The sequence below is a fragment of the Mesoplodon densirostris genome, chromosome 19 (genome assembly GCF_025265405.1).
Source record: "Mesoplodon densirostris isolate mMesDen1 chromosome 19, mMesDen1 primary haplotype, whole genome shotgun sequence".
In the NCBI taxonomy this organism is placed as follows: Eukaryota; Metazoa; Chordata; class Mammalia; order Artiodactyla; family Ziphiidae; genus Mesoplodon; species Mesoplodon densirostris.
This window is the reverse complement of record NC_082679.1, coordinates 55587497-55601006: the sequence shown is the minus strand read 5'-3', so window position 1 is coordinate 55601006 and position 13510 is coordinate 55587497. Positions and strand designations below refer to the sequence as shown.

The 13510-nt window shown below is 43.4% G+C and overlaps 1 protein-coding gene across 2 annotated transcripts in view; it reads left to right on the top strand.

Moving 5' to 3' along the window:
- Positions 1-13510, top strand: part of ADAMTS18 (ADAM metallopeptidase with thrombospondin type 1 motif 18) — a 163909-nt gene that overhangs the window by 132033 nt on the left and 18366 nt on the right. For both annotated transcript variants that reach the window (XM_060083773.1, XM_060083772.1), the window contains 4 exons: positions 3891-4032; positions 6673-6799; positions 10010-10214; positions 12572-12757. In XM_060083773.1, the coding sequence (XP_059939756.1) occupies positions 3891-4032; positions 6673-6799; positions 10010-10214; positions 12572-12757 (660 nt within the window). The remainder of the gene's footprint in view (positions 1-3890; positions 4033-6672; positions 6800-10009; positions 10215-12571; positions 12758-13510) is intronic.

Here is a 13510-nt window from a genome sequence, read left to right as displayed (position 1 = left end):
TGAGATGAGGGATATAATAGCATGTTCATGTGCTTCTCGAATGACCCAGTAGACAGGGACATTTCAGTAAGGTTCAAGAGAGAGGGGACGACACTAGCAGTGATGCCCTCAAGTAGGTGAGGGAAGACGGGATCCAGGGCAATAGTGGACAACCCGGCTGAGCATCCTGGGAGGAGCCAGGACAGGACAGCCTGGGTAACAGAAGGCGAGGAGGAATGTGTGGGTCCAGATGCAGAGACACATTTGATGGGAGAGATTGCCTACGTTCTCTTCTTGACGGTAGCATCCATGATATTTTATGGATTGCTTTACTGGAAGCCTAGGGAAAGTTGACATCTTGGTTGTTTTTGTTTGTTTAATAGTGATGACACTTTGACCTTCACAGTCCTTTTTTTTCCTCCCTCTCTTTTTTTTTTTTTTTTTTTTTTTTTTTTTTTTTGCGGTACGTGGGCCTCTCACTGCTGTGGCCTCCCCCGTTGCGGAGCACAGGCTCCGGACGCACAGGCTCAGCGGCCATGGCTCACAGGCCCAGCCACTCTGCGGCACGCGGGATCCTCCCAGACCGGGGCACAAACCCACGTCCCCTGCATCGGCAGGCGGACTCTCAACCATTGCGCCACCAGGGAAGCCCTCTCCCTCTCTTAAATGCATCCTGCTATTCACAGCAACATCTTAAAATTTTTACAGTGAAACCACATGCCAGGTATGGCCTAGGTTCTAGAATCTGTCTAAAAGGTAAAAGTAGAATATATTTCAAATGCTCATTGAAAATGTGCTAAACCACCTTCAATCACCAGAACGTAAGTCCTTGACATTCAAAAGGCAAGAACTAAAGTTATTTTTTATTTTCTTTGCATTTCCACTGGGGATCCCTCTCCCCTGCGGCAGTGGAAGTCAGGATCTAGTCTGAATGTGGGGTGGGGTGGTACTAGGAAGCGGAGCTAAGTGAGTGGATTTCTGTCTCTATCACGCTTGCCCTTGAACTTGTCTATCTTCTGTGCATGCGTGATGCAACTCCATTGTATTGTAATATCATCCTGATCTTGAGCCTTAGCTCACTATAACTCTGATACATTTCACCTGTATTTTACTGCCATGCTTGCACACGTGGTGCGCTGCGTTATTTTCTTCCCTACAAGATCTCTGCATTACTACTGCGTAAAGAAAATAGCAACCAAAAGTGTTACATTTGAGATATCACTTTAAGTCAAGGAGAAATTGAGTTGAAATATCCATGAGCATCAGTATTACCTTCTGAATGTGAAATTCCTCTCAAAATTCTAGCTTGATTGTGAACAAAGCTCTAAAGTGTCTCTGTTCACATAATATCACATGAAGACATTAACAAAAACACTGCAAAACATCTCAAATAAGGAAAGCATTCTATTTATTCAGAATATATGAAATGTTATAACATAACTGAACACATGATTCCAAGAACAGTTTGTATCACTTAGCTGCAAAAATAAAAGCAAAGACTAGAAAGATCCTCGGAATTCAAAGACTCCTAAGACCTTGGTTTTGAGAAGGTTTTCATTGGTGACTAATGAGAATTAGGCATTTGTTGATTTTAGTGGTACAACCTATTGTGTTTTGTTTGCTTTTTGTTTTGGATGGGGGTGAGGGGAACAAAGACCCATCTATTAACAATTTGGTTGTTTCTGGGAGCCACCAGGATTTGTTTTGTTGGATGACAAATGGTGACTACACCATGGAATCTTCAGAGCAAGCCATAATACTTCTGGAGACATTTAAGCTAATAGCAGAGTGGGAACCATTTTGTAGTATCCTAAGGAGCGGTCTGGTGTAAGGAGGTCCTTGAACTAATGCCACCCACCCAACTTTAATTGAGGTGGGATCCCACCAGACAGAGACAGGAGTTCCTTTTTTTTTTTTTTTTTTTCTTTTGCGGTACGTGGGCCTCTCACTGTTGTGGCCTCTCCCGCTGCAGAGCACAGGCTCCAGACGCGCAGGCTTAGCGGCCATGGCTCCCAGCCGCTCCGCGGCATGTGGAATCCTCCTGGACCGGGGCACGAACCCGCATCCCCTTCATCAGCAGGCGGACTCCCAACCACTGCGCCACCAGGGAAGCCCAGGAGTTCCTATTTTTAACTGGAAACCTGCTTTGCTTCTTGGCCATGAATGCCCAGTTCTGGTGGTAACACACGTTTTTCACAAGACACGGGTTGGGAGAAAACCAGCTGTTTGTATTCATGCTTTGAGCTTGAAAGAAAAAACAAAGAGAAGTAGTTAAGAAAAGAGAGGATCAGGGCTTCCCTGGTGGCGCAGTGGTTGAGAGTCCACCTGCCGATGCAGGGGACACGGGTTCGTGCCCTGGTCCAGGAAGATCCCACATGCTGCGGAGCAGCTGGGCCCGTGAGCCATGGCCGCTGGGCCTGCGCTTCCGGAGCCTGTGCTCCGCAACGGGAGAGGCCACAACAGTGAGAGGCCTGTGTATCGCAAAAAAACAAAAAAAAAAAAAACAAAAAACAAAAAACAAAACGAAAAGAGAGGATCAGGAAGGGAGGCAAATAATGTGTTTGCCTACACCAAAAACCAAGTGATATCCAGACATAGAAAACAAACTTATGGTTACCAAAGGGGAAAGGGGTGGGGGGGAGGGATAAATCAGGAGCTTGGGATGAACAGATACACGCGACCATATATAACATAGATGAACAACGAGGCCCTACTGTAGAGCACAGGGCACTCTATTCAGTATCTTGTAATAATCTATAATGGAAAAGAATCTGAAAAAGAATATATATACATAACACACATATGCGCGCACACACACATATATATACACACACACATATAACAGAATCACTTTGCTACACCTGAAAGTAACACAACATTGTAAATCAACTATACTCCAAGAAAAAAAATAAAAAGGTGATATCTTACAGTCTTTAGGCACATTTTGCTGGAGGGCCTAAATTCTATTTTAATCTCATTCACTGGTCACCTGTGTGATCTTGCACAAGTTCATTCTTCTCAGTTTTTTTTTTTTGATGAAAAAATAGACACCTACATTATAGAGTTGTTAGAGGACTCTTGAAGTAATGCATAGAAAAAGCCCGGCAGAGTGACTGACACCTGGGAAGTGCCAGTAAATGATGGCTCTTATTTTAGTAGTCAGACCTGATAGTATCAGATTTATCCCAAGTCCTTGCCCTTTTGAGGTCAAATCCATTCCAGTATATATATTACCAACCACGACGTCTGATCATATTTCTTTTTGTCGTATGTGCTCATCCTGGTACACAGTTAACAGACACCTTACTCTTTGGGCAAATTCTCTTTGGAAATCCTATTGGGAATCTGCCTGGATTCTAAGGTTGATGATAGCGATTCTAAGTGGGGTATTCTAAGGTTTTCTGAGTGCTTTCCTTGTGTCTAGCATCTACTGGCATCCAGGAGAGGGATTGTAAGTTGTGGGCCAGGATAAATCATAAACATCTATATACGCTGATTCAAGTTCAACTGTTATCTGTGGAGCACCAGTATGTGTTAGTCTCATGCTAGGCTTTCAAGTTTAAAGTGAAGGTTGAGACCTCATAGTATAACCTCTCCTTCAACATAAGGTAAAAATCTATTTTCTTGCCTTATTCATTGGATATGCCTAGAACTGAGGGTTGTGGGCTTATAGCAAATGTCCTGTTTCCCTACTGTCTTTCTAAATCACAGGTCTGATGCTCTAGAGGTACACATTTTAAAGTGTCATGGGCAAACTTTAAATCAACATAAAACATACTTGGGAACAATGATGTGAACCAGCTTTGAGGTCAAAATGGCATGCAAATATCTCTAAAATGTTCAGTGAGATTTCTGGAATTCCAGGGTCTGACCTGTATCTTGATCTCTGATTTGTATCTTACACTGTCCAGATTCTGATGCAAGGCAAAAATCCGGGGATATCTTGGAAGTATGCACTTCCCCAGGTCGTGAATGGAACTCAGCCAGCCTCAGAAAGACACAGCCACACCTGGAGCACAGTGCAGTCAGATTGCTCCTTCTCCTGTGGTGGAGGTAGTTGATTTCCTCACCGTCTTCCATGTCTCTCCTCAAATAGGGTCTTTCACTGGTTTGCAGGGTGGAAATAGAGACATAGATGTAGAGCACAGACAGGGACACCAAGGGGGCAATAGTGGCGGGTAGGGGGTGGGTGGTGGGATGAATTGGGAGATTGGGATTGACATATATACACTAATATGTGTAAAATAGATAACTAATAAGAACCTGCCATATAAAAAAATTAAATTCAAAAATTCAAAAAAACATTACAGCAACAGAAAAAAAAAGAAATTATGTTCTTCTGCTTCAAAGTCATCCATGGTTCCTCTCTGCACTTGGATGAAACCCACGCTCCTCGTTGTGGCCCACTGGACCCCGCATGGTCTGGCCCCCACCTGCCACCTCAGTTTCCTTTTGTAGAACCCCGCCACCTGCCCTGTTTTCAAAAAAAAAAAAAAAAAAAAAAAAACAGGTTCTTTCACTCCAGATGTCTTTCCATTGTATAGTTTAAATAAGCAACAAAAGAACTATCTTTATGGGAACTGTCACTGTAAGAAAAAATATATATATATTATTTGTACTCTGCGGGGATTTTCCTATGTAGAAAGGAACCCACTCACACAAATCTCAAGTCAGCCACAACCAGGACTCAAAAGTTATGCATCTGAAACTTACAAGGGAGGGAAATATAAAATATGTGTCCATTTCTTGTAAGGATTGAGTCATTGATGGATTTTGCAGCTCACAGCTTCGTGTCTTTCTGTCCTGACTTTTCTGTTGTTGTCAGCCTCCCAGTGGGACTCAGAGAAGGTAGGGGCAAGACAGTGAAAACACACGCAAGGCAGACTTAAGACAGCGATCTGACCCGTGGAAGCAGTGGCATTCCGCAGGGAAGTGGATTAAATCCGAGAAATAGCCCTTGTAAGGAAGGGAAGCCCAGCCATCCTCTCAGTGCGTAGACGGGAGGCGTTTTCTTTAGGTCCCAAGTATCACATATTGGCTGGTGAGTCCATCTGTGTCCCACCTGCCCTTTGGGAAGAAGAATGAGTCCATAAATGAGTCCGTGAAACCAAAGCATGAAGGTTGGTCCCTTACTTCCTCATGCTCAGAGCACCTGGTGACAGCGGGTCTCCCCACTGTGTCCATCCCCCTGAGCCAAATGGGGCATCTTGGGACCAGAGACAGAGCAGAAATACAGAAAGGGAAGAAATTCTGTCTTCAGCTGCCCACGCTAGGTAACAAAATATGAGGAAATACTTCTTTTTAAAAATATATATGAAATAATTAAAAGGGAATATATTTTTCATTAATACACATTTTAAAAGCCATATGCTATAAAGAAAATAATCTCCCATAATCTTTTAATCAGCAATAGGCAATGTTAATACTTTGGTCTATATCGTATTCTTTTTCTTAAGCAAACATAAAAACAGATGTGTTTCACATACTCAGACACATGCCACACATGTATCATCTTATGTTCTTTTTTTAACGGAACAGAAACCATAATCTTTATGCTGTTTTTCACGTAGTCTTTGAGCATGAGCAGTTGTTCATGGATCAAATGCTCTTTGAGATCATTTGCAATAAGTTCCTGGTATTCCAGAGAGAGCACAGGTTCCTTGGGAAAGAGAGAGATTCAATCCATTTTCCATTTACAGGGAATAAATACAACCAAGGGGAGGATACTGGACAAGTGCATTATGGGATTCTCCTTTGCCTTGAGTTAGCAACACCTTCGTGTGACTCACAGACCATAGCAAGTCGGAAGTCTAAGAGAAGACAAGTCCAAATGAATACGTTCTCCAGAAGCAGACTCTTAACTTTAAACTTTAGGGAGTCCCAATATTTTGATCAGTTCCTCCTGAAAGTAAACCCCCTTCAACCTAATCATTCTAGCAGGAGTGACTTTCCACTGTTGCTCAGATTCCATTTTAAGGAAAAGTCCATGTGAATAAAGACAATGGAAAGAAGAGGCAGCGTTCCTATGTGGGGAGCTGACAAATACAGTTAATCACACACAAAATAAAGTGTATCTTGATGAGAGGCCCTGAAATGAATATTGAAAATAAGGCAGTGGGGTGAACAGACAGAAACAAAAAACCAGAGTCCTTGCGGACAAGTATGAACACATATTTCAGTGAGTTCAACTTTTTGTTTATATATGCACATACTCTCAGGCAAGTGTAGAAGATGCTTCATAAAAAAGCAAAATCTTAGAGTTTCCACACATAATTCCCCCAGGATTTTTCTTTGCACAACATTTTCCATTAGATATGTGCAGTGTGAGTTAAAGCTTGTGGGATACTTCCCTCAAACAGATATTGCCCTGTTTTCAAAATTGTTTTCAGTTTCAAAATATTGCCCTGCCTTTATTACTATATCGTTCTAGAATCCATGGCAGTCCTGAAAACTAAGATGCTACATGTTAAAAAGTATTAAAATATGAAAACTATTATCTTAGGGGGGGCGTGGCATGAGGGTGGAATTCACATGAGTTGTAGATTTTATCAGAAGGAAGTGTTTTCATACAATATTTAGGTTCTGTATCTTCAGTAAAATATCAGAACCCTGGTAAACCCGAAGCTAAACTTGGAAACTAAGTGGAATTGGTTATCTGCAGTTTTCACTTTGTAACTTCTGATGTCTTATTAGGTTACATAAGTGTCAAGGCCATTTGCTTACGGGATCAAAACACTCAAGTCAATTCCTCATTCTGCAGTGCAAGAGCCAAGCCAGCAACTGAACCCAAAATGTGCAATGCCTTCTCCTGCCCTGCCTAGTAAGTCATCTGGAAATGTCTTTCTGGTTGCATCTGTACTTGTGTGCCTTTATTGTTGATAGGAGATGGTTGAAGCCACTGTCAATGCCTCTGATCAAAAGTGATTCAAAGATAGATAGAATACCCCCCACCGCACCACCCCCCCAAAAAAGGCAATATAAGAAAGGAGACAAGAGTTGCAGTTAAAATATATAACTTGAAAAACACAGATTTGCTTCAGACACTCAGACTCTGGCTATGCCAACATAACCTTGGGGTAAAAAAAGGCATAAAGGCATCTTCTTTCAACCGTTTCATAGAGACCCCTCTTCCCTGAACTAAAACAGATATTTAAATAACACAGAATCCTATGTTAGTTAAATTTCTATGTGGTTGTATGCTTAACTTTTATAGAGTCATCCAAGAATTTAAAAATCATATTACTCTGCAACCCATGAAAGCCCAAATGCAAATTACACAGTAGCAAGACACAAAGTTAAAAGGAAGGGTGTAGGGCCCAAGTGGTAACCCCATTTTTGATGAAGAGACACGGTGGGGAGCTCAGTGGGTTTGCTTTTGGATGGACTTTAGCCACACTACTATTTGAACGCTAATTTTAACTAATGTTCCCGGCCAAATGGAGTCTCTTCTTGTTTGATTTATCTTCTGCCAAATGTATTTATATAGAGTTGACAGGGTTTCTTCTACAGCACTGTTGTGTTCCCTGCTGTTTCCGATCATCTTAATAAGTAGTGTTTGCTTTGTGGTGATGCGATTATATTGCACAATCTTTTTATATACATACATTTTTTTCCCTTGTAAATAGTGTATTTGTCATAATCGTTTGGGGCTTCAGCTCCCCACCAATCCCCTAGGCCCAGTTGTCAACTCAGTTTTTCCCTTAGAGTTTGGAACCAGCTGTATCCTGAACACAAAAAGGAGAAAGACATGTGGGGGACTTCCATGGAATTTTCTCCCTTGCTAAGAAATGTCTGGCTCTAAAAATATCCCGTGGCTCTAGGACGTGATAACCAGACAGTGTTACCGATCCTTGTGAAATAATCTCTCCCTTAGATGGGGGTGTGTGTGCGCACATGTGTGTGGACGTTTAGGTGCTTGTAGGGATTGTCAGTACTCTTGAATGACAAGCTAATATTTTCTTATTTTAAGCCTCCTTTCCATCATTGTTTATCTCCACCAAGAAAAGAAAGGAACCCCATTCGTATGTACATCCATGAAAAGGGAGAGAGAGCGTTGGTCATGCTTAACTCCCAGAACTTTCCTGATGGCTCCACGTAGAAATGATATTCGGTGCAGTAACAAGTTTGCTGGCTCTTTAAAAGTAGAACAGCCCCTGCAGTGACTCTACAGAGTTGGAGTGAAATGGGCAGTATCTTTTGCTTCTTTTCCCTTTTATGCCACCCTATTTTTTGGGTGGGGGGGCTCGCAGTGAGAGGCATGCAGGATCTTAGTTCCCTGACCGGGGATCAAACCTGCGAAGTCCTAACCACTGGACTTCCACGGAATTCCCTGAAACCCTATTATTTATCTCAGTATTTCCTGTTGAATAATGGGACCTTTTAGGGACTATTCTTCCACAGAGATATACTAGAAATAAGGGCTTAGACTATTAGAGTTCTAAGGACAAAGGAGTTCATCTGATCTAACTCCATTATTTTCCCATGTAATGACCATGTTATGTGCCCTACGGTACGCCAGGTCCTCAGCTGAGGGCTGGAAGATGGAGATGAATAGCTTTTAGTTCCTGCCAGCAATGAACCCACCACCGAATGGAAGAGGTGGATGTGTAAACAGATAACTGAGATGCAGTGAGATATGTGCTATAAAAATGATAAATATAAAAAAGCAGTAAGAGGACTTCCCTGGTGGTCCAGCGGTTAGGACTCTGCGCAAGGCATGAGACACGGCCAAAAAAAAGGCAATAAGGGAGAAAATGGAAAGCGGAGGAATCAGGTCTGTGAGGTCGGGGTTGATTAAAACTAATAATTTCATGATAATATATATCTTTTCTTTGCATCTTACTGTAAGATAAAATGATTATACACATATAAGGAATTCTTTTATTTGGTATCATCTCTCTTTAACTAAGATAACATGGATTATGCAATGTTTTAGAATACTTAGAATCCTAGAACTCATGTACTAAATTCTCTGGACTAACAGAAAGGTCTTTAACCTCACACCTCAGGCTTGTGGGGGGCAGGGGAAACCAGAGCCAAAATCATAGGACTAGGAAGATGCAGAAATGCAGAGGTGTTACAAAAACACATTTGGTCTCAGTGATGTTTTTATGCTTTCAAATGATACTTAGAATATTTGTAAACCTAGAGCAGTTTTAGACATTGACGCTTTGAAACGTATCATGATCCTATCTGGTGGATCTTTTTAATGCTAGGCCTTCAAATCAGAGAATTTCAGTTAATCACAGGCAGTTGTTGACAAGGATTCTTGGTTAGAGTTGATCATTCTTCAGTGTACACCAAGTCTCAAACAGCTGTGAAAAACAAAAAAGTGACCTGGCAATCTTTAAATAAAGAACTCGAGATTATATCTCTAACCCATCAGTAAAGTTTAAGGCTAACCAGAAAAAGTAGTTGGAGGAACCACCTACTTAGAAATATTCTTTGTAAGACCCTCTCTGAATGCACCCCTCTCTCTTTCAGATGCTCGCACGCACACACGCACACACACACACACACACCCCCCTCTCTCCCCATCACTGACCCCTTGTTTCATTAGTCTCATTATTGTACTTTTATTAACTTCTTTGTAGCAATTATCAGAAAGTATCTTCTTTGTTTGTTCACATAGCCACCTCTTCCATAGGCTTCTTAATGGGAAAAGCATTACTTCATTCATTTTTTCCAACCCTAATGCCTAGGAGATCCCATGGCACAGGGTTTAAGATCCCAATTGGCTGAATGAATGAATCGCTCACATTTCCAAATGGCACCTGTTTCTTTGCCTGCAGAGGACAGGAACGTATTTTTCCCTAGAATTATGTGGTGATTAAATGTGATTCCCTACAAATGGACCACGTTCACATAGGCTTGAAAATCTATAAAAGCAGAATCAGTACGAATTGGCCATATTGGTTCTACAGTTGACCTGAGGCTTTCATCAGGTGGTTAATCTTTCACATTAACTGCTTTGGAATTGATGATCCATAGTCTTAGCTTCACCAGAAGTAATTTTGTCTTTCACTGAAAGCTGGAAGCCAGGCGAATGGAGCGTGTGCAGCAGGTCATGTGCGGGGGGCCAGCAGAGCCGGAAGGTCCAGTGTGTCCAGAAGAAGCCCTTCCAAAAGGAGGAAGCGGTAGTGCATTCTCTCTGCCCAGTGAGCACACCCACTCAGGTTCAAGTCTGCAACAGTCATGCCTGCCCTCCAGAATGGAGCCCTGGGCCCTGGTCTCAGGTAAGTGGGAAAGGCTTGGAGTCATTGGTCTCGTTCCCCATGGAAAAGGAAGGTGACAAAAATATGGGTGGTATCTTTTTTCCCCTAAGAGTGTCTCAGCTGTTGATACCTTTGTGGGAATCACACTGACTTAATGTGAAATGGGGCATTTTAATTAGCATTTGGAGTGATGCTTATGCAGCCGGAAGTGAGACCCCCCCCACCCTGTACCACAGCTTAGAATATTTCAAAGTCTAATCTCCTAAAAAATTAGAATATGGAGGCCATTTAGGCTAGACTAGTGAGTGTTGGAGGATTGGCAGATGAAACTGGCTACTGAATTCTCCAAAGCAAACGGAAAATAGCAAGAACTAGGCATAGAAAGGGTATGTAACTCTTGCTTCAAGGGCGAGAGGTGCAGTTATTAGACTGCAGAGAGGAGTTGGGCGTGAAGTTGGCTCTTGCCATGAACTCCCAATGAAAGGTACAAACTCATGAAGTTGGAAGAGCCCTAGAACTGCCTGACATTCACAACTCAGAGGGTCTCATCTGGAGGCAGTTTGCCCCCCAGGGGAATTTGGCCGTGGAGACGTTTTGATCGTCACAGCTCTGGAGGATGGTGCTACTGGCATCTGGCTGGTAGAGGGAAACACCCTACGATGCACAGGGCATTGTAAAAACTGTCTGCCCCCCGCCGAAATTATCTGGTCCAAAATGTGCCAAGAACCCTGGTACACAGCATCCTTGCAGGTAAGAGCCCAGCCTCTGCCAAACCATGGATGGCAAGCCGGTTTTAGGGATTAATGCAAAGAAAATGCAGAGGTTTCATCACCTGAACTATGAAGCCAGGTAGGAGCCCCTGACCACATTTCTACCGAGTTTCTGCATAGGGTGCGTTACATCCTGGAGAGTACTGATTTCGGATGAAGTTTAGCCTTGCACCCTCACACCCCCTTTTATTTGACAACTAAAACCAAAGATGTCCTTTTGAGAACTTAATACGAAAGGGGTCCTTCAGAACTGTGATAGCAACCGGTTCTTCCATTAGAGACCATGGCTCTGGAAACCATTTGGGAAGCAATTTATGCTGGAAAAAAATCGCGATAAATAAGAATTCTATTGAATAAGAATTTAACTACTTGGATGTTATGAACATGAATGAGAGATGTTTAGGGGTGCAGAGCCCTGGTCTGATATCAGACGAATTTGCCCATCTCCACAACTTGGCAGACGGTCGACTCATCTTGGTCAAGGTACCTGAGCTCTGTGACTCTCAGACACCTCCTTTGTAAAATGGGATAATAGCAATTATCTCATGGGCTGGTTAGAGGGTCATGTGATATAGGCCCTGGTATACACTGAGGTATATCATCATGCACAGAAGGCATTAAATAAATGTTCTCTGCTGCGGTTTGCAGAGAGATGATTATTATGATATCATCCTGTCTCCATCTCCCTTAGAAATATGAAGAATGAGAATTCCCATTGGTCCCCTGAGCAGGCTTGGAACGGTGCCCCAGATGTTTGCAAACTCACAAAGAGTCAAGACAAATGGGACCACATCTCGTGCGGCCCTTATGAGAGGCGAACAAGAAGACTGTAAAGGCCAGGGAGGGGACACGTCCCTTGAGGGCACACCCCAGCCTGGGGCCAAAGTCTTCTAAGTGATCTTGGCAACTTTTGAACTACAAATCTGAAATCCAGGAGATTATTTGCCGCCTTACATATTTCACAGTTCTTGTGAAGGTCAGGACAGTACGAGTAGAAGAGTATGGGCCCACCGTGCATAGTTACTCCCAAATACTTGATGAGTGTTGACTTAATTTTTCCCCAAGAGTTAGCACAATGCCCCGCCCAGAAACAGCAGATGTTAGGGGCAAGAATTGGACACTCCCACCCCATTTTTATAAATGTCACGGTCTGTTGCCGTCCCTATTGTACATATTATACTTTGCTATTATCCTCCTTGTCCAAAGCACTGACAGTCCTCCTTCACCAATGCCCAGACTGACTGCCTCGTGCCAGAGAGAGATACAGTTACATCAATGAATAGGCCCTGTACCATTTTCCAAATTGTTATCATGTGTGCTGTGCACAGAATCCCTCCCTTCTCCATTAAGAATAAAACTTGTCTTCAGACCTGGGGCAACACAGCAACCCCTGGGCATTCAGAATGTTGAAAGGGAACACTAATCTGTACTTAGAGGCTCTGGATGGAGGAAAGATTTATTCTGCTGGCTGCAAGGGATTTTATTGGGCATTTGGTTCTAGTGCTTAAAAATTGCTTTGTAAACCCTTCATTAATGCATTCACCTGGAATTCACCTGGAAGACAGTCTTTTGAGACTAGCATGTACATGCCTTTTTTTAAATCTCAAGTGTTCTAAGACCTGTGGACGAGGGGTGAGGAAACGTGAAGTCCTGTGTAAAAGTTCTGCCACAGTGGAGGACGTCCCTGAGAGCTTGTGTGCCAGCAGCCCGAGACCAGAATCGCAGGAGGGCTGCGTCCTAGGACGATGTCCCAAGAACAGTCGGCTCCAGTGGGTCGTCTCTTCGTGGAGTGAGGTATGAGTTTAGATGTAGTTCTGCGTTTTATTGGGAATGCTCAGCTCATCCCCCAGCATCCAAACACTCAATGCTCCTTTCTGTTCCACACATGTATACCAAGTGGCTGCTTATTATTCATTCTTCCCTGCTGATTTCTTCCTCACATATTAAAAAAGCACGCATCACACTGATTGGGCAATGCCTGGGCCGTCGAGGTACCAAACCACATAAAACGTGTGTATAAAAATACAGGTGGGACTTCCCTGGTGGCGCAGTGGTTGGGAATCCACCTGCCAGTGCAGGGGAGGCAGGTTCGAGCCCTGGTCCGGGAAGATCTCGCGTGCCGCGGAGCAACTAAGCCCGTGCGCCACAACTACCGAGCCTGTGCTCTAGAGCCTGCGAGCCACAACTAGAGAAAGCCCACACACAGCAATGAAGACCCAACACAGCCAAAAATAAATAATTTAAATTAAAAAAAAATACAGGTAAGGTAAGCAGAGTGCTGTGGTAGAGGTCTGTGATTCCACAGGAGAGCCTGAGGTCCACCCAACCCCCGCGTCAGGAGGAAACCTTGGCAGAAGAGACTTTCCAGGGAGTGTGAGCCTGAGGGATGGGCAGGAATCAGGCAAAGACAGGGCCAGGGCTGTTCAGACAGAGGGTGCACCCTATGCAAGGGAGAGACCGGAGAATATAGCGCAGTCAGGGCGGAACGGGGCAGGGGGTCGGGGTGGAAGCTGGAGGTTTCATCAGGCACAGATCGTGAGGGCCGGG